Here is a 19,439-nt window from a genome sequence, read left to right as displayed (position 1 = left end):
ATAAAAAATACGTGTCGTTTGGGCAGTCGTCAATAGTCAACACCCACAGTAACTGCAGTGTTTTGACGAGGACAGGCTGCAGTACACTTCAAAACAGTACCCAACCAGACGACGAGGATTTCGTCACTAGATCTCCACCGTTCAAATTCCCAACCACTAAATCTCATCACAGCTGCAATAAATCCGACGGTGACGTCCAATTTCGAACGCGCACGTGCCGCACACTGAACCTTTCCCCGGTTCGAAAATCCTCAAAATTCGAAAACGAAGGCGCTTCTGATTCGCACCAGCAATATAATCCCCAAAAAACTCAGATGGAAAAAGAAAAGAAAAAATAAAAATAAATCTAGGCGTATCGGAGGTACCAGCTTCTCATTTCAATCACTCGGATCGAATTGCACACACTACACGCACTACTTCCGCCTTCTTTCACGACTTTTCTCTCTACCTATATATACAGATCAGTTGTATGTATGTATTTGTACTATACTGTTCTTTTCTACTTAAGTATCGAAGTTCGATCTTAGTTTTCGAAGATAATTGTTCGAGTAGAAGCTTGTAGCTGCTTAATTTGAAGTCAAGTTTGGATCTTTACTCGTAATTTTTGTGAAAGCAGCTGAATTGGAGATTTTTACGACTTGAGAAGAAACCCTAGCTTAAGGGTTTTGCTTTCCTAGGTGTTCAAGCTATAGCTAATTTGGGTTCTTTTTTTTTTTGGTCGTCCTTAAATTCTAGGGTTTTGGTGGGAATATGGGCTTTGAGGTGTTTTTGGAAGTGATTTTAGATGTGGCCGGTCCTGATTGAAGTTTGTGTAATTAGGGTTTTTAAGTTAAGGGTTTTTGGGGATTTTTTCATTTCTCGGGTTTATGAGGTAACAGTGTTGTAAATTATGGTTGTTGTGGTGTGTTTGTAGATGTGTAGAGGGTAGTTGGAGAATTACTAGAAGCTGTTGTTGTTTTGTTGTAGAGAAGTGTGAATTTTAATTTTCTGAGGTGAAAAGTTTGGATTTTTGTGGAGTAATAAGGGAAGAGTGGGTCAGAAAAGATGTTTTATTCGCAGTTTATATTGGCAAAAAAGGGGCCTTTAGGAACTATATGGATTGCAGCACATTTGGAACGGAAGCTTCGAAAAAATCAGGTGGCTGATACCGATATTGGTGACTCTGTAGGTAAGTAAATTTCCTTACGGGTTTCTGATTTGTGTTAAGCTTCTATTATACATTTTTTTGAATGTAGCTTGAATTGATTCTATATGAATTAGCTGTCTGAATATCTCTTAGGAAAATGTTCTTTTGTAAGGCGGGGGGGGGGGGGGGGGGAATTGTTTAAAGATGTTGTATGTGAGTAAATGTGGAAGTTGAAATGGTTAATCACCAGGATGAAGAAAGGATAGCAATCGTTATGAAGTTTGGTAAATCTTGCAATGTTTGTGTGTTTACACATTATATTTTAAGTTTGGTAAATCTTGCAATGTTTGTGTGTTTACACATTATATTTTACTCACCTTTTGCCAAATAGTAGTTAGAGTTACATGTTTAATCTCGATGGAAATGATGCCAGAAACTTATCCTTGGATTGCGTATGTAATGGATAAATGAGGTCTTGGTGCTCCTAGTTGGATAAAGACTGCTTCCACGTAAGGACAAGACGTTTATTGCCTGGATTATTTCTGTTTTTATACGATCCACATCATTTTTTGCTTTCGTAAGCAATTTGGTAAAGGTAGAATAAGCTTCAGCAACATATCTATGTTCAATGACGTCATGTTCCTCATTCTCGATGTGCTTTGCCGTGTTGGCCCTAAAATAAAGGTAGAGAGTTTATTAAAAGAATGATTTGTCCGGTGGCTAGTACTTTCTGGACGGGTTCAAACAAAGTTGAACTTCTTTGAATCAGTTGTTTGGGGGGAGGTAGTTTGCCTGTATGGTGGGCCCTCCATGCATACATACTTACATACTAACATTCAGGTTCCGGGTCTATGCTCACTTGTTTGAAGTACAAGGCTGACTGAATTTCATGTCATTACCTTTTAGGAGGCAAAAAAAAATTTTCATTCGTTGGAAGTGTTGTGTTTGTGGCATAATAAATTCTTTTGGTCTTCCTTATTTTAAAATTTTTTTTTTATTGTGCTGCTCTATTTCCTGAGAATATTTTTATGTTTTCTTTTCCTCGACAATATTTGAAATCTCCCTGTTGAAAATGGTGCTCAAATATGCCGCATCTGTTTCCAATAGAAATTTGTCACCGTTATATGTGTCTTGATGTTATTAAGTGAGGAGTGTGAGCTTAGTTTTGAAAATATTCTATAGCTTCACCTTGTTGAAGCTTTCCGATTGGTTTCATTTTGTTTCTATTAGCTAGATCATGTCCTATTATGCCAATTTGTTGATTAGCTATATGGACGGTAACTAGCGTCGATTAAGTTTTTGGTGAATGAGATTGAAGCATAAGTACCAAACGTGTAATTCTAAATTAAAGATACCATTATGCGTTTGGCGAATGAGATTGAAGCATAAGTACCAAACGTGTAATTCTAAATTAAGGATACCATTTTGCGTTTGGCATGCGACAAAGTTGTGACGACGAGAACTTTTAGTTCCTTAAGTACCAATATTGAAATCTTAATTTGAGAGTGTTATTCTGTGTTTCATTCTGATGGAAAGCATTGGAATAATATATTTAATTTGTTAGTTTGTCACCTTTTTACATGTTATGGATTTGTACTTTTCAATCAATTGTTGGCGTCATTAGTTAGGAGGTAGAATGCTATTAGCAGATTGGTAAATGTTGAATATGTACCATTGGAGATGTACAAACAAGTTGGGAAACTATTTTCATTTGCAGAGCAAATTAAGTAAAAGTTTCTAGATTGATTTAAAAGTTTCCAGATTGATCAAGTAAAAGTTTCTAGATTGATTAAACCATACTATGGACCAGATTTGAGAATTTGGCTTTATTTGGTATGCTCAAGTCACATAAAAAGAAAAAGGAGGTTCTTTTGGAATGACCTGTCCTCCTCATTTTCTTGTTTATGCACACATGTTGAATGACCCGAGTGTGAATGACCAAATAGTAGAATCTAAAACTTGTTATCACGTCAATTGTAATTGGTTAATGGTGTCCTCTCTCTCACAATAATCAGATTAGAACAAGGCCTTCAGTATGGGTTACAGAAATTTCGCAATAATTGACTTTTGTGGAGTTCAAAATGGGTTTAAGTGTTTTGTAATGATTATGGGAAAGTAAATCGGAATTGAATAACATATGTAAAAGCAGTAAAGTCATTTTTATGTACAAATTAAAGTAGGTCTTCTGTTATAGCTAAGACATTTGAAATTTCATTAGTATTACATGTGTTCTGCACGCTTTGGATACAATTCTTTAACGTGCTATTTTGCTAAACCGAAGGCGTGCAATCTCTGCTTTTCTCTTGATGTTTGTTCATTTAAAACAAAGTATTTCCTACCTTTGTCTTGTAGCCAACATTTTGCTGACTGCTACATTTTAAAACCTCGATGAACTTTATCTTCAATTCAAGCTTAAAACTTTACTGCATTCAAGGCGTACAAAAGTAATGATTAATCAAAGTTTCACTGACAGCTACAATTTAAATCCTCCACAGCCCTATGTTTGGTTCAGATTGAAACTTCAGTGCATCCAATAGTCATTGAAATAATTATAGTATCACCCAATTCTAGTTGAATTCTATGAAGATGCAGTGATCAGTTTTAGAAGTTTTGCCAAATTGCTGCTTAGCTACTCAAAAACTGTTATCCAAACTATGATCGAAACAGAAAAAGCAAAAAGGTTCTTGATATTGTCCTTGATAATTTTATGTATACAATTGTAACTCTATCAAATTATGTTGTGCGGTTGTTTATATTATATTTGTCTATGGAGTAGTCCTGCAGCATGCAGCAATTACTACTCTTTGAGGTTCTGAATTCTATTTGACTGGTGGCCATCTAGAAATTCTGTACTGCATTCAATAGATTATGATGATTTTCTTGCATACCATTTCCAATTATATCTGCTGTTCTTGTATGTGCATTTTTTGTCTCTTTTGTTGTGCTTTCTAGGGCTATCCTGCTTTGTTAAAATGCAAAGTTTTCACCAGTGCCTTGGGTTTGAACTTAAGCTGAAACAAGTGTGAATCTAAGCACCTATTTAGCTTGACATAACTGCTGTAGATGTCTCATTTTTGGTGCAATTCTTCTCTAGTCATTGAGTATCAAAGTGTCTCCTGCATATGGAGTTGCAAGTTATTAAAGCTCATATTGTCCTTTTTTTTTCAAATGAATGTTGCTGGCTGCAAAATATTAGAAATTTTTGCCATGTATTTTAGTATGCAAGTGTGTTACATTTGCATTATTCTTCTCTGAAAAGTCAATTATTAATTGGCTTGCTCATATTTACCAATTTTAATTTCCTTTTTTCCTTTGTATACTTGTGATTTTCTGTGTAAGACTCGTTTATTCTTATGGAGCTTCTGATTCATATCTACAACAGATTCAATTCTTTGCCCTGATGTTCCCATTGCATTGCGGTTGTCAAGCCATCTTCTACTTGGCGTAGTGAGGATATACTCTAGGAAGGTCAATTACCTTTTTGATGATTGCAGTGAGGCTTTGCTTAAGATCAAGCAAGCTTTTCGCTCCACTGCTGTAGATTTACCTCCTGAAGAATCTAAGGCACCTTATAACTCAATCACTTTGCCAGAGACTTTCGATCTTGATGATTTTGAGCTGCCAGATAATGACATCTTTCAGGGGTTGGTTCTTACATGTTTTGTGTTCTTTCCATCATGAAGTTATGCCTCGACAAGTGTACCATTTTTCCATATAGAACATCACCTCATTTTTCAGGTCAAATGTGAACTGTAGACTTCTTTGAGGTTGAAGATTAACTGCATATGCATGATAAATGTCATATATTTTTTATGCTTGTGATTTATAATTATGGTGTATTTAGTTGGTTTTTTTTTTTTTGAAGCCAAAGTGTTTCATCAAGAGTACTGTATGTTACCAGTGAGATGCAATATTGATTCATTGATGACAATTTATGCAGTAATTTTGTGGATCATCACATTAGTTCGAGGGAACAGATCACCCTTCAAGATAACATGGAGGGTGTGGTTTATTCGACGTCTCAGTTTGGACTGGATGGTTAGTGTCATTACTTTGTACTAATTGGCTTGGTGGGCTGTGGCCAAAAAAAGATCTAGTTGTTCTTAGTTTGCTCGATATTCTTTCTTGTGATATCTTTTGCTATTGATTTTCATACATTAATAGCTGATTTTGGTGCTGCTTCATTTGTATATTTTCAGAGAGGTTTGGTGATGGGGATACTTCAGGCCTAGATCTCGACGAGGTAGCATTTCTTGTGCTATGTTGCTTTTGAATTATTGCTCTATCGAGGAAGATTAGTACAAATAAAAACTACTAATAAATCTTTTATAGTATTACATTTTAATTTTTTTTATCTAGAGGTCTGCGCATTTAGAACTAAACTACTATTTATCTAAACATATACAACACGATGTGTTGGACATTGTCCATCTACCATGGTTGGAGAGTTTTGTCATTTTTGGACTCCGAGTTAGATGCAGTTCTTTGTGATGTATTTTCATATTGGATCTGGGAAAGTGAGGACATTCTGTAAGCATGCAGCTTAGGCTAGAACACAGCTGAACACAACTTATACGTGCCCCAAAGTTAGAAGTTCATTCATAAAAGCAGAAGCAGACTGTAGTTCTAAGCCTGAAAAGGAATGGTTAGACATTTTCAGGAATTACATTTAATGGCAGCTGTGAAATCGGACTTGCAATTTTCCTTTCAATTTTTCTCTCATGAAGTTATCAGTAAGTCAAGATAAAAGCTAATTACAGTTGAAGTTTTTGTGTTGTATCATTAATTCTTATCTTTTTGTGGTGGAATTGTGGTAAATTGGACTTAAGTTTTTAATTATTATCTGAATTAATTGCTACTCTTGGTAATGGTCATGGTACCCTTGTGTTAAATGTGAGATTTTCTATTGCTTCTTAGAAACTGAGAACAGAGAAAGGTGTTAAAATTAATTGAAGAGTGAATGGCCAAAATGGTCACTCAACTGTTAACAATGGCATCGCTTAATCGCCTAACTTTTTTTGTGGCCAAAAAGGTTGCTAAACTGGAAAATACGCGCCGTCCAAGTCATTTTGTCAATTTTTACCGGTGAATCATCTGGTTACATGGGTATTTTAATTGAAGGAATATTTGTGCGGGGGCAAAAATGTCCAAAAAATATGGCCAACCTGCTTTCCCCTCGCAAGCCATGCCTTAGATCTAAAAGTAGATTGATTCCTTTTCTTCTTCTTCTTCTTCTTTCTGCTTCTTCACCACTCACCTCCACTATTGCCAAAAAAAAAAAAAATCACCAACAGCATCCTCCTCTTCTTCTTTCTACTTCTTCACAACCCCCCTCCACTATTGCACAATTCCATCACCTTTCTCTCTTCTTCCCTTCCCCTCCCCTCCCCTCCTTTCCGCCATTCCTCTTCCTTCCTTCCCACTCTACCAGATCTGGGGCTTTGTCATTGAATTTAGGCTGTAGCTGTTGCTAAGTCTGCAAAGGAAGCAACTTTAGGTTGTTGTTGAAAATTTAGGTTGTCATGGAATTCAGTGACCTTTTTAGCTACAAAAATTGAGTGACCAAATGATGCCATTTTGACTAGTTTAGTGACCGTTTTGGCCATTCACTCTTAATTGAATAACATATGAAATTATCTGTGAGAAAAAGAGATGGAAGCGGGTGTGGGTAATGGGAGTATTGTATGGATAGTCATTAGTGACTAGAAATATACAGAGTTGTTCTTTGTTTTTAGTACTCTTCAAATTCTGTATCTCCTGTACACCTGTAATTGTAAATTCCTCCATCCTTATGAAAGTCAGTCAGAGTTTTGAAGCTTAATTTTATATTTCAATACTTTCAAGTATACTGCCTGGTGAAGTTTATACTGCATTGCAGGCTAGAAATGCATGGCTCTAGGGGTGAGAAAAAAAATTGTTTTTCTACCTAATCAGTATACTACTTGTCTCCCTATGTGAATAGGTTCTGTTCCCAACAAAGGGTGAAAACTTGAGCACCAATGATGTTTTAATTTTGTAACTAAGTTTTATCTGAGATTTTCGATCAATTGGATTCCAAGATTCTATATACTTGGTTGATTATGATTTTACAGCCTTTAGTATCAATGGTGGGCCTACATCTATATAATTATATCTTAGACGCTTAAAATGATTTCATAGACAATACTGACTGGCAGAACATCTGTCCAGTATAATATGAACGATATTAATACTAAGTGTGTTTGGATAGTGGGTTATTTCCCCAAATATATTTGCTTACATCACCATTACAATTTTCAATACAGCTTTTTATCTTCCCAATTACCTTTTTATCTCACATACATCACATCACAAAAAGTGCTACAGTAAAAATATCTCAAATAACCCACTATCCAAACACACTAAGTTAATTGCAACTCTTATCCTCACTAAACTTCACTTTCCATGATCACAGGAATTATTAATGGGCAAGATTGATGTTGCAGGCCATTCTGGTTTGAGGTAGACTGTTATTCTCTGTGTGTGTGTGTGTTTGGATTACTATCTGAATCTGATACCCTATTATTTCTTGTTTGCCGTCCTTCCCTCTCTTTTGGTTAGGCTTGTTTAGGACTGTCTCTTTGGGACAACAAGAAGAAAAAAATGAGGGAAGTATGAAGTTTTTATCTTTCCTTGTTTCGCTTTAAGTGAGATGAGAAAAGATGATGTTGCCAATGAAACTGATTTTCTTTTGGAGCTACCACTAAGGGAATTTACTTGCTTCAGCTTTCCTAAAGTTGATTATAAGAGAGTTAATATTGAAGAAATGGCTAAAATGAAAGTTGTGCTTTTGATCTAAAAATTGATTTCAATAGCACTTCTAGGCTACTTTTTGCAATCAGATTTTTTCAGCCTAAAATCAGCTATAAGCAGAAGTGAAAAGCAGACAATAATTCCTCATATCTACATTTAGCAAAGGAAACCTATAATTTGCTGATTTAGAATGACTGAAACCATGCCCTATCTGATGGATTTGAGGAAGAGTTGAATTTTTTTAACCTGTATTCCGCTATGTTCCTTCATCAAATGATGGGGAAAATGTGAACTCTTTTAATTTTCTGGTTCTCTAATATTTTCACAGGATATAATAAAAAACACATGATTTGAGAAGTGAAGTGCGAGTATGGCTTTTTACATTTGAATAACAAAAGTATCAAATTCATAAGAATGCACGTTTTTGTGTTTGTTTTCTCTTTATTCTTAATGTGGTATAAAATACATTAATCTTATCTTGCACCTTACTTTGCTCAGTTATGATACTAGCAAGCGACATTCTTAGAGTAAGAAGGTTGATTTTTCTACAACCACCCACGGGGCTCTGGCCTATTTAAGTTTTTTTTCCCCTAATCATTTTCATCTTTTATACTCTCTGTTCTCCTTCCTGTTACTCGACCATTTTCCTTTACAAGTATGCTTTGTTTGATTTATATTTTGTCACTATTGGACTCCTCCATGCTAATATGCATAGCTTTGTGCTTATAGTTTCTCATGATATATGTAATTGCACATGATATAAGAGAGTAGAATTTTTGGGGCATGAAAACTTTAGACTATTACCTTTAATGAGCCTTCTTGCCATAAAAAGGGGTAGTCTCTTGTTGGATTATTTTCTCAAAATTTTTTAAAAATTTGGGAAAGATTTTGCCGTCTAATTATAGGTTTCATTTAATGAGGTGTAAGTTTCACTTTAGCATCATAAAGTCCTTAACTGCTATGTGTTTGCCCTTTCGCTGTCTTCACTCTGCACAATAGATCAGTATGAAGGTCATTTTTGTTTTTGGTAGAATATTTTACAAGTTTATTATGTGTGAACGCATTTTCTAGAATTTACTCATTGGAGCTATAGTCATATTTTGAGAAAGATACAATGTACACTCTGAAACCTTGGGGAAATGGAGCTTGGGTCTTTTTTCATTTTCCAATAATCTTCCTTTGTACTTGTATTGTACTTGGTGTTCTTTTGTTATCTGTGAGTTTTATGGTGTCATTTTCAAGCATAATGCATCTTATATTCAAGCAATTATATAATGTCTGCATGAAGCTCATAAATTTATGTTTAGTGGATTTTATATATTTTTTCAAGTGTTTCTTGGGAATCATATGACAAATGTCTTCACACTTCAGGATAGACACAGGTATAACTCCAGACTATTGCTGATCTGGTTACCTCTGTAAACATAAAATTACTGCTGATTTGGCGTTGGAGAAATTTGATATGAGGATGGTGGTAGTTGGTTGCTTCGTTTCTTATTCAAATATTGTCTTGATTTGTAATGTGCTTTTGGAAATTGATATATTTTATAGTTCAGTCAATCTTTTATGCTGTGTTCTGTAGTTGTAATGTCATGGTTACACAAGTATGCCGTCATCCTCTATTACATGTACATTCGTGTGTTTGCGTTTCTGATTTTAAAACCACAGAGTAGTGGCTTAGCTCAGTCTTGCTGATACGACTTAGTCTTCCTTTTTTTTACTGGTACATGTAGATTTAACTCCAGTTTAATGATCTGGTGAATAAGATCTTCAATCCTCTTATCATACTCTGTGAGGTTTATCTTTATATTTAAATGATACATCGTTTCTGATATATATATATTTTTCCTTCTGATTTCAGTGCTGATCCCCAGGCATCTGTCCATTCAATGACACCTCTGAAGCTAGATGAAGATCATCAAGGGATGCCTGCGAACCCTGAAACAGTGGTAAGTTTGAACATGAGGGCAATGTTGTGCTTTGAATTAGTTTTTATCTCCCTACCTTAAATGACCCTTTATGTTGAATGGAGTCCTTTGTACTAAGATGGATGGTAATTTTTTTTTTATGCATTCTCAATATTAATACTTGGCATAATTTGATCTTTAGTGGATTAGTTCCTTGGTCTTAGTGACTATGATTTTGTTCAAGCAGATTGAAGATGTTAATGAAGATGCAGATCTGATGGACTACGCTCAGGCTCCTCGTACTCCTGGACTTGTTGAAGAGCCTAACTTATCTAATGTACAAGAGACGTCGGCATGTGATGATCATATTGAATCTGAAGATAACCATTTGATGGAATCTGCAGTGAAGGAGAACTTGGAGAACACTTTCAGCAGATCAAATCTTCACCAAGGGAATGAGCATATGGTTGGTTGGTCAATGCCTATTGACACTAATACTGATGTGGCTCCTTTTGTGCCTTGTGAGGAGAATGGGTTTCATTCAAGTGATTTGGGGATTAAACCAGGCGTGTCTCCTAGTGAAGTTAACACTGAGGACATGTCATCAAATGATCATGCTGTAGCTGGAGTTGGAGTCGTCTGTCAGGGACCAAAATTGGCAGATGATGCAATTGCAATTTCTGATAGTTTGAACAGGGAAAAAGAATTACGTTGTGGAAATGTCAAAATTGTGGATGATGTTCCATCCTTTCGTCTGTCCCATGATGACCATGGAGAAATCACTGGAGTTATCTCTGAAGGGTTTGACGAGGGTGTTTTAGGTTCGGCTAGTTCATGCTTGCAAGTAACCGAAGGTGGAGAAAAATCTAATAATATGAATAATAATGCAATTTCGGAAAGACCATCCTCTCCTAGAGATGGATTGGAGTTTGGAGCTGAATTACTGGGTACATCTGGCCTTGAGAGGCCTGAAAGTATAGCATGTGTTGAGCCTAAAAATTCTCAAAATTCAAACCTGGTTCTTGAGAATGGAGTTCCCTGTGATCAAATTCATGTTCTTAGGTCGTGTAATGCGGAATTAGGTGAGCTTGATTCTTCGCATGCTGTAGCTGAACATAGTGTTGATCTTGAACCATCCGATAGAGCTGCTCTACCTCTGGAAACTTCTAAAACAGTGGAGATATTGCAGGCTTCTGGGGATTCTACTGTGGTGCAAGGTTGGTGTTATAATATAATCATGAATTTTGAATGATTTTTTTTTTAGTTTGATATTAAACATGTCTAGGATTTCCCAGGTGAAATATGTAACTCAGTTGATGATTCAGGACAAAGTTTAAAGGAAAACCATACGACAGTACCTGCTTCACTTGAAGACATTCATGCAGGTTCTGGTAATTTAAAAAGTTCCGGGGATATTGATTTGCCTGCACCTGAGAAATTGTTATCAGTACCTGAAGGGTTTGGTGATCGACCAAGGAGCATGTTGATGGAGGTTACACCAGGAGATGTGGGAGGCGTGGATGAAAGTGATGCTGGGAGCAGAATTGTTTCTGGAAAGAAGCGTAGTTACACTGAAAGTACGCTTACTGAGCAGAGTCTAAATTCAGTGGAGTCCTCTAGGGCAGTGCGCACCAAAAAAACGGTAGAGGCTGTTCCTGATGACGATGATTTGCTGTCTTCCATTTTAGGTAGAGTGGAAATCTTCCTTTTTTTCTTGCCTAAGTTGGCTTAAGAATAAGATTGGCTTCTTTTTCTGGTTTTGACCATGCTTCTAATTGCCTTTGAATCTAATCAAAATTTTGTTACTTCAGTTGGAAGGAAATCTTCTGTTTTGAAAATGAAGCCAACACCGCCTCCTTCTGAGATAACCTCTCTGAAGCGCCATCGATCAGCTCCACGGACCAGTACCTCAAAAAGGAAGGTTCTCATGGATGATACCATGGTTTTGCATGGCGAGTATGTTGTTTTTCTCTATTATATGCCTGTTGATTTTCCAGACATGATAGCTGTTTGATAGTCCAATTCTTTGGAATCAAATTCTGGGTGATGATTGTTTCAGCACATAGGAATTTAATTGAGGAGGAAAGAGAGATTTTAGGTCTTCTGCTTATTCAAAAGGAAAGGAAATTGCTTATTGTGTATATTGTTTACTTCATCTGGTGTTAGAAGCAAAATTGCGGACTTCTGGCTCTTACATTTGCTTGCTTTGTTGGTGACTTATTAGTTAAACAATTTAGTTTGTTACTTTTTGTTTCTCTTGCTGCCTCTACCAGTTTATATAAATGGTCTATTCTGTGCAATATGTAAATTTTGGTGTCTATATATGATTTTGAAAGCCATGTCCCTGATGGTCTATCCTCTGTATTTTCTTGGAAAAGTATCTAGTGACTTTCATGCCACTCATTGATTTCTAATGGCACAAGAAAACTTTTCCTATCTCAAATTATTATAACTGACAGAATTTCTTCTGCTTTGTGAAAGTACAATTCGCCAACAGTTGATGAATACTGAGGACATACGCCGCTTAAGAAAGAAAGCTCCCTGCACACGCCCTGAAATTGCAATGATCCAAAAGCAGTTCTTGGAAGATGAAATTTTTGGGGATTCAATATTTTCGGGTTAGTTAGATTGCTAATTGAACACTCACTGTTTCTTAATCTTGCAATGACATAGGGTTGGTCATCCATACCATGTAAGTGGTTGGCTTTTTTAGAACTTCTATAAGATATCTTGATCTTTACCAACTACTTCCCATCTGATTCATATTTGGAACATTGGTGCTTTTTGTACCTATATTATTGCTAAAGAAGTCTCATTTTAGCATGGGTACCACCTGGTAGCTTATGTGATGGTCAATGCAATCGCAAAATGGTCATTCCTGTATCACAAGTTTCTTTTCCCCATTTTGTGTTTGTATTTTTTGAGATTGAGCATATTTGAGATTCTTGGTGCCAATTTTTGCCTGTGGAGATGTACATCTGAATGATGTTTTTACAACTCAATGCTGAAAATATATTTATCAGCTGTCTGCTTCAACTGCATTGACCTTTTCTTTTTGTTGGCTCCAGGAGTGTCAATATGCTTGGCCTGTCTTCATAATCAAAGATATGATATAAGTGGAATCACAATCTGTAAGAATGAAGAAAATGATGCTACTCTGACATCAGCGACAGACCTGAAACTAACTTCAGTAAATGAAGAGAATGCTGAAAACCTTTGTATTGAAAATACTATGGACTCCAGTGGACAGCAAGCTGTGGCAAGTGAGATCGATGGTGGTGGTGTACTTGCAACAGCTAGAGATAATGGTGAAATGCAACCAGCTCAGACTTGTGAACTAAATGATAATAAGGTTGGTGAAGATTGTGACCCAAATATGGATGATAACAGCAAGGAAGTGCAAATGAAGACTGGTGAAGATTTAGTACTAGCTGAGCCTGAGTATTTTCAGAATTTAGCTGAAACTGAAATTGATGGTAGAAGTTCAATTGCTGGAGCAGTAAATCCTGCTTCTCTGCTTGAGTTTGAGAAAAATAATCTTGTCTCAGGTGATATTGGTGACATGGACAGAGTCCAGACTTCTTCACTTGATAAAAGGAGTGAGATGGATGATCTGTTGCGGATGGATGAACTGCTTCTTTCATCTGATGAGAAGCGACAATCAGAATGTGTTGGGGTGGACAATTCAGCAGCGGATGGAGTTATTGGAAAAGTAAATGATGATAATGATGACACATATAAAGCTGATGCTTTTGTTGTTTCACTCGAAACTGAAGCTAGTGTAGGAGATGGATTTTCACTGGACGCCATCCAAGGTGGTGCAACAGCAGAAACTGAAAGAGATACCAATTGTCTAGTGTTGGAAAATAATGCTTTTGGTTCTTCAATCGAAATGGCAAGAGATATGGATGGAAGAGTGGAAACTAATGACCAGATCTGTGATGGTATAGTCGGTGAACGACCAATTATCAGCACATCTAGTGCTCCAGAAAATGTTAGTTGGCAAGCTGCTACTTTTCATGAAGTGCAACATCCAATGCAGCATGGTTCTTATGGTGACAGCACGGTTGATCCAGAAATTTCTCTCATCGATGCACATGATCATGAGGTAAGTCTTCTATGACTGACCTTTTTAGTTCTGTACTTGTACGTTTGAGTTTATGAGGAAGCATGTCCTATGTTCTTGAATTATGTTTCTTGTGGTTTGTATGCTGCTGTACATTCTTCTTTACAACTTGGTTGCTGTTTCCACGGTAAGTGTTCTTGAGGGATAACTTTTAGCACGTTCATTGGTCTTGCATTTGACTTGATATTGAATAACACATAGAATAGTTTTCTTTTGAACTTGTTTTCTGATTTTTACAATTTCTTGGTGTTCTTTATACATTTAATAAGTGGCAATTAATTGCATCAGATTGAATTTATAGGGAGCATGTCCTAGTTTATTAGTGCTTGTTGCAGAATGTGTATCACCCTTTTAGAGTGATGTAAAGTTCCTGGCAAATAGCAGTTGTTTAGTGAAATTTTTATGTCGCGTAAAGGAAATGACTTTGGAGTTTGTACTGTCAGGAAAATAAAGAGAAGTACCTTTTAAGACGATGACCCTGAAAGAAGATGAATATCTCTAATCACAGGATTTACGCATACTTTGACAACATTTTTCATTTTCAAATGGACAATTTTTAAGGTTCTTTACTGTTTTTTTAGGTTAGGATAGAAGATCAGAAATTTTCCTGCTTATAATTGCTAAACCTGTTTTTTGGGAATGGTTTGGGACTTTTGATAATGCAGTGTGAAAGTTCACTCTGCTGTTGATTATGCAACTAAATTTCATTTTGAAAACTGGGGGAGAATGTGTCTTTCAGTACATGAGATGAAGTCAAAGGACATTCTTGTCACTCAATAACCATTTTCTCCTTGTCTTCTATGGCTTTCATTTTTGGGGGCAGTGGGACAATATAAAGGTTAGGCTGCTGGGTAAGCATGTATAAAAACGGGAAATTGTTGTAGGTAGCAAATAAGCATACATCAGTATTTCTACCTCTTTTCAGTTTTTATGACTCTTTTCTTTCTGGACTTGATCAATGCTGAAACATGTTAATTTGTGAAATTTTTCGTCCATTGCTTTGATCTCAGGTAGAGAGATAAAAGGGAAAGGAATTCATTTTAACCCCTTGTATAGATTGTATCTTCTTTAGATGCACCAAGTATATGTCACTTCATTGCATATTTACTTATTGCAGTTTACCTACCTCAATTTGTGGTTTCCTTACAATATTTTTTTGGGAGAAAAGGAATGCTTTGATTCTGATAGTTGTTTTATGTTCAGAGAAATTAAGCTGAAACCTTCCATCAATTTTGAAGGCGATTTTACGGTTTCTTTCTCTCCACTTTGAGCCTGTTTATAATACCTTTTATTGATGCAGGACTTAAATTATTCGGCTGCTGCTAATGACACAGGTTTCCTTCTTTCTTTTTGCTCTGCTGCTAATATTAGTATTTCTGCCCAAGCCACACTTATAAAGTAAGTGTATTGCAAAACAGCTTGAGGAGAAGGCTTAGGAGATGGAAAAAGCCTCACAAGGCTTGGCTTAGAAAACTTTGATGCATGTGATGTATGCTTAAAAGTTTAATAGGTCAAAAGGATTTTTCAAAATAGCAATTCTTATTCAAGTATACAACAAAAGTGCTTTACGTGTGTCAACAACCATCTGACAACTTGAATTGTCTAGGAACAGCTTGGCTCTTATTTGATAGGAAACCTGTGTGAACTTTTATCTATAATTGTATATATCCTTGGCTTGATGCATTGTTGCCGTTGTTGTTCAGAGTTTCTTAATTTTGATGATGACGAAGTAGCTGAAGTAACTGATGACTATACACCGAATGCTGAAGAAATTCGTTTTATCGAGAACAGTGGGTGGTCTACCCGTACGAGGTAGTTATTTTACTGTGTTAAAACTTCTCTCTGGATGCTGTGTTAAAATTTATCTATTTTTACCTTCTGGTGCAAATTTCTAGGTGTATGACTGAAAAGGAACTCTCTCTTTATTGCTTGAACAACTTGGCAAGAGGTTGCTGCTTTCTTGCAGGGCTTCATTACAATGGCGAATGGGTTCTCTTGTATGGGTCATGTGCATTGCATGATGATCATTGCTTGAGAGTTGATTTCTTTTTATATGTCTCTGTATCTTCATATCCTAGTTATCCCAAATGCTCACCTTTTGAAGGTGTTTTGTCGTTACTGTTGATTATGTGGAACTGCTTTTGTCATTGCACATTTGTTATATGTAGATAGCTGGGTGGTTAATGTGATAATTTCACCAGTTTTGAGCTTACTATTAAATTGGCATGTTGGATGTTGATTTCTATGTCAAATGAGGTGATTTTCGTTTAAAGACGTCATGCCATTTCATCTAGTTGGTCCATTTTGATGTTAGTTATGGAATTACCTAACTGTTATGCTTGAGAAGTGGATGGAATTACCTAACATTTTATGATGAACTTTCAATTTCTTAGGGACTATCTTGTCCATTTAATGTTCTTTTTTTATTCTTCTGTGTGTCTTTCATTTGTTTGCATTTGAGGGGAAAGGGGTTGGTGATGATGAAGCTGCCTGTTTGTTTGTACATTGGGATGCTTGGACAGGTGTTACATGCTAAGTCATGCATCTTTGGCTTGGCTGTGATAATGCCATGTTGTGAACTAGGATGTTGGTTTCTTCTTCATGATCTGTTCTGGATTTCGTTGCTATTTTAGGCTTTTAGCATCACAATCTTGACTATTAGAAACACCAAATAAGTGTGACCGTTCAGCTTAATAGTTTTTCTGATTTCTTGTTTATAGAGCTGTTGCCAAGTATCTCCAAACAGTGTTTGTAAAAGAGGCGGAATGCGGTAAGAAGGCTTTTCCCATGGACAATCTGTTGATTGGTAAAACCCGCAAGGAGGCGTCAAGGATGTTTTTTGAGACTTTGGTATGTTAGTTGTTTGTTTGATGCTTAGTTTAAAATATTTTATTGCATTCAAACATCACTACTTTATTATACCCTTTTTTTTTTCAATTTTGTTTTATTGACACAGAATTATGGGAACAATTGAATCGGCTTTAGTCTATTATTCAAGTATTCAGTTAGACATATGTTGTTCTTTGAGCTTTACTCAGCCTGACTCGATTCTCCTGCAAATGATGCATGTCATTTATCCAAATTCACAACATAAATAACCACAACTAAAACTAAATAAAAAAAATCTTTTGTTGTTGGCTGCATCTACAGAGGTTTATGTGTATACATGTATTTGCTATTTGATACATGGTGCTGTCTTTGTGCATGACGTTGTTTCTTCTATGCCAGCCTTCTTAGGACTTTCTTTCCAATCCACCGACCTTATAACTAAACAGCAATTTTCTTGCTTCTCTCGTACTGCATTTAAAGCTTAATAGCTTTTCTTTTGTTCTGATTTTGCTATGTTTTCTAACATGTTCATCGTCTGAACATTTATTCTTTTTTTTTTTTTTTGGGTTACTCTAAAATCCTTGCAGGTTCTTAAAACGAGAGATTACATCCATGTAGAACAGGAGCGACCCTTTGGTAACGTTACCTTAAAGCCTCGGACAAAGCTTTTTAAATCAGACTACTGAGATCCGAAATTCTAGATATCGGAGACTGGAATAATAGATGAAAAGGAGGATATATGTACTTTCGTAGGCAGGGGGCAGCTTAATTTGATTTGGTGGGGGTTTATTCTTACTTCATTCTTTTCATGTTTAAAAAGATGTAGTAGTTTATAGCTTAGGTAGTCCTAACAGTTGGGGCTTGTAGAACATCAGTGTAACAGGGACAACAGCAATTAGGTGTATATATCATCATGTAAAATTAGTCTTCCTGCTAATTATATATGTTATGCCAATGGAAATTCCGTTTTTGCTCTTCCTGTCTTCTGTGCCTGGAAATTGTGTTTAGCATTCAAATCACATCATATTCATGGCTTCTGCTATTTCGCTGTCTTCTGTTTTGATTGATCACTTGCTTGAGGCTGGGTTGTGGTAAGAGGGTTCCACAGTTGATTGCTAGATATGGCGGAATCAAGACCTTACGGTGAGGGGGTAAACATATCTCCTCTTTTCTAAGTTTAATAAGCTTTCGAGTACATATTATACTTGAATTTAGAAGTGAAAAATCATCTATTGTGGATGGTTTCCATCCCCTGGACTCTATAGAAGACATCGTTGTCTTCACTGTTGGTCTCTGCATCAACGATAAACCTTGTGGTATAATGGTTTAAACCAACAAAGTCCAGTGAATTTCTAAGCAGCTCTTTATCCTTCCGAGAAAAGTCTGGAAGCTTTTCTCCAAGTCTTTCTCGCATTGTTTCTGGATAATCTCCATAAAATATAGGATCCAACTACCTAACAAAGATGTTTAGAAATAATCGAAATTGACTATTAATCTCATCCAGTTTGCATTTTGCAAAGCAAGTTTGCTGGCAGGATCGTATACTTTGTTAGCTGTGAAAAGCTAATACAGACCGAAATACTGACCAACGTTCAACATCTGTTTAACTTTTTAGGAATATCTGAAGGGTAGAGACAGGTGATTGAGGTAAAACTCTTCATGTCCTAGCAAGCATTATCTTCAGTAGAGTTGATGAAGCATGGAAGAGGAACCAATCTAGAGTTTGGAAAGGACAATGGTGAAACCTAACATCTTCTCAAAAGGATACAAGTTGGAAGCAAAAGAGATAGATGGTCAGCATTCATGACCTTATAATCTACTATGCTTCAGTGTATCTTACATAATATGCCAAGAGTAAGTGAATGTGGAAGACTGATAGTGGTAGGTGATGTAGAATATTCCTTCAGTTATTTTTGTTTTTTGATGAATTGATCTTTTCATTGTCTAATTATCCTTTCCAACTAACACAGAAAATCACATATCCTTGGTGTTATATAGTATAAAGAAAGCATCAAGAAGAACATAGAGCAGCACCCTGGTCATTCCAGAATCAACAAGCATTTATGCATAATGAAACCTACTCTAGCCCCTGCAGTGGTTGAGATTTACCAGGAAAGATTCTTGTCCATGATATGGAAAAGCGATATGCCTTAAAACCCAGCTTGGCTATGAGTTCAATATCTTCCTGATATCAGACAAATTAATCAAATTTCATGACTAAAAGCTGTGCACTTTGGCATCCATGCTTCATTAGACACTAAAAAAAAAGTTCGAAAGCAATAAAAGGGAAATAAAAAAAAAAAAAAAACAGATGCCTTGTAACGGTGGTATTGGTCGGCAGCAACATCTCCATTGCTTCCATCACAAATATTGCCTAAGCAGCAGGATAAACTGAAGAGGTGAATTTCATTTTTCCTTCCAGTTACAATAATAACAATAACAAGGGATCATAGTAATAATTAAAAAACCTGGTGTATGGGAAAAATCATCCCAGATGCTAGGACCCCTACCTCCCTCATTGCTCCCTCCTTCCACCTATTCATCAATCAAAATAAAAATAATAATAAAAAAAAACTTTCTTTTCAGTAACCTTCTTTCTTGTAAGTCAATACTACTGCTTACAGAAAACCAACATGCATGAGAAAATGCCGGTGAAATTCTTTTCTCTGCTGGTCTGAGA

The 19,439-nt window shown here is 36.2% G+C and overlaps 1 protein-coding gene across 3 annotated transcripts; it reads left to right on the top strand.

Moving 5' to 3' along the window:
* Nucleotides 1–311: 311 nt before the first annotated feature.
* LOC113782765 (sister chromatid cohesion 1 protein 4) lies at nucleotides 312–17,738 on the top strand. 3 transcript variants are annotated; one of them, XM_027328683.1, is made up of 16 exons: nucleotides 312–1,168; nucleotides 4,509–4,770; nucleotides 5,067–5,164; nucleotides 5,326–5,369; nucleotides 7,560–7,606; nucleotides 9,759–9,846; nucleotides 10,052–11,021; nucleotides 11,100–11,492; nucleotides 11,616–11,760; nucleotides 12,286–12,422; nucleotides 12,873–13,280; nucleotides 13,353–13,912; nucleotides 15,231–15,264; nucleotides 15,634–15,742; nucleotides 16,651–16,780; nucleotides 17,347–17,738. In XM_027328683.1, exons 1-16 carry the CDS (start codon nucleotides 1,045–1,047, stop codon nucleotides 17,443–17,445), a joined length of 3,648 nt encoding a protein of 1,215 aa, XP_027184484.1. In that variant the 5' UTR covers nucleotides 312–1,044; the 3' UTR covers nucleotides 17,446–17,738. The 3 variants fall into 3 exon arrangements, with proteins under 3 accessions (XP_027184484.1, XP_027184483.1, XP_027184482.1); XM_027328682.1 differs by having other exon boundaries at nucleotides 11,130–11,492; nucleotides 12,873–13,912; XM_027328681.1 differs by having other exon boundaries at nucleotides 12,873–13,912.
* Nucleotides 17,739–19,439: the final 1,701 nt, after the last annotated feature.

This window comes from Coffea eugenioides, chromosome 9 (genome assembly GCF_003713205.1).
Source record: "Coffea eugenioides isolate CCC68of chromosome 9, Ceug_1.0, whole genome shotgun sequence".
Classification (NCBI taxonomy): domain Eukaryota; kingdom Viridiplantae; phylum Streptophyta; class Magnoliopsida; order Gentianales; family Rubiaceae; genus Coffea; species Coffea eugenioides.
Note: the sequence above shows the minus strand (reverse complement) of the source record. Positions and strands in the feature narration are given on the sequence as shown.

What these genes read in the sequence shown, in the direction of transcription:
- LOC113782765 (XM_027328681.1), top strand. Translation starts at nt 1,045, where the DNA reads ATGTTTTATTCGCAGTTTATATTGGCAAAAAAGGGGCCTTTAGGAACT. An exon ending in ACCATGGTTTTGCATGGCGA is followed by an intron (nt 11,761 to 12,285) that starts GTATGTTGTTTT and finishes GCTTTGTGAAAG; the next exon opens with TACAATTCGCCAACAGTTGA. An exon ending in TCGATGCACATGATCATGAG is followed by an intron (nt 13,913 to 15,230) that starts GTAAGTCTTCTA and finishes TTATTGATGCAG; the next exon opens with GACTTAAATTATTCGGCTGC.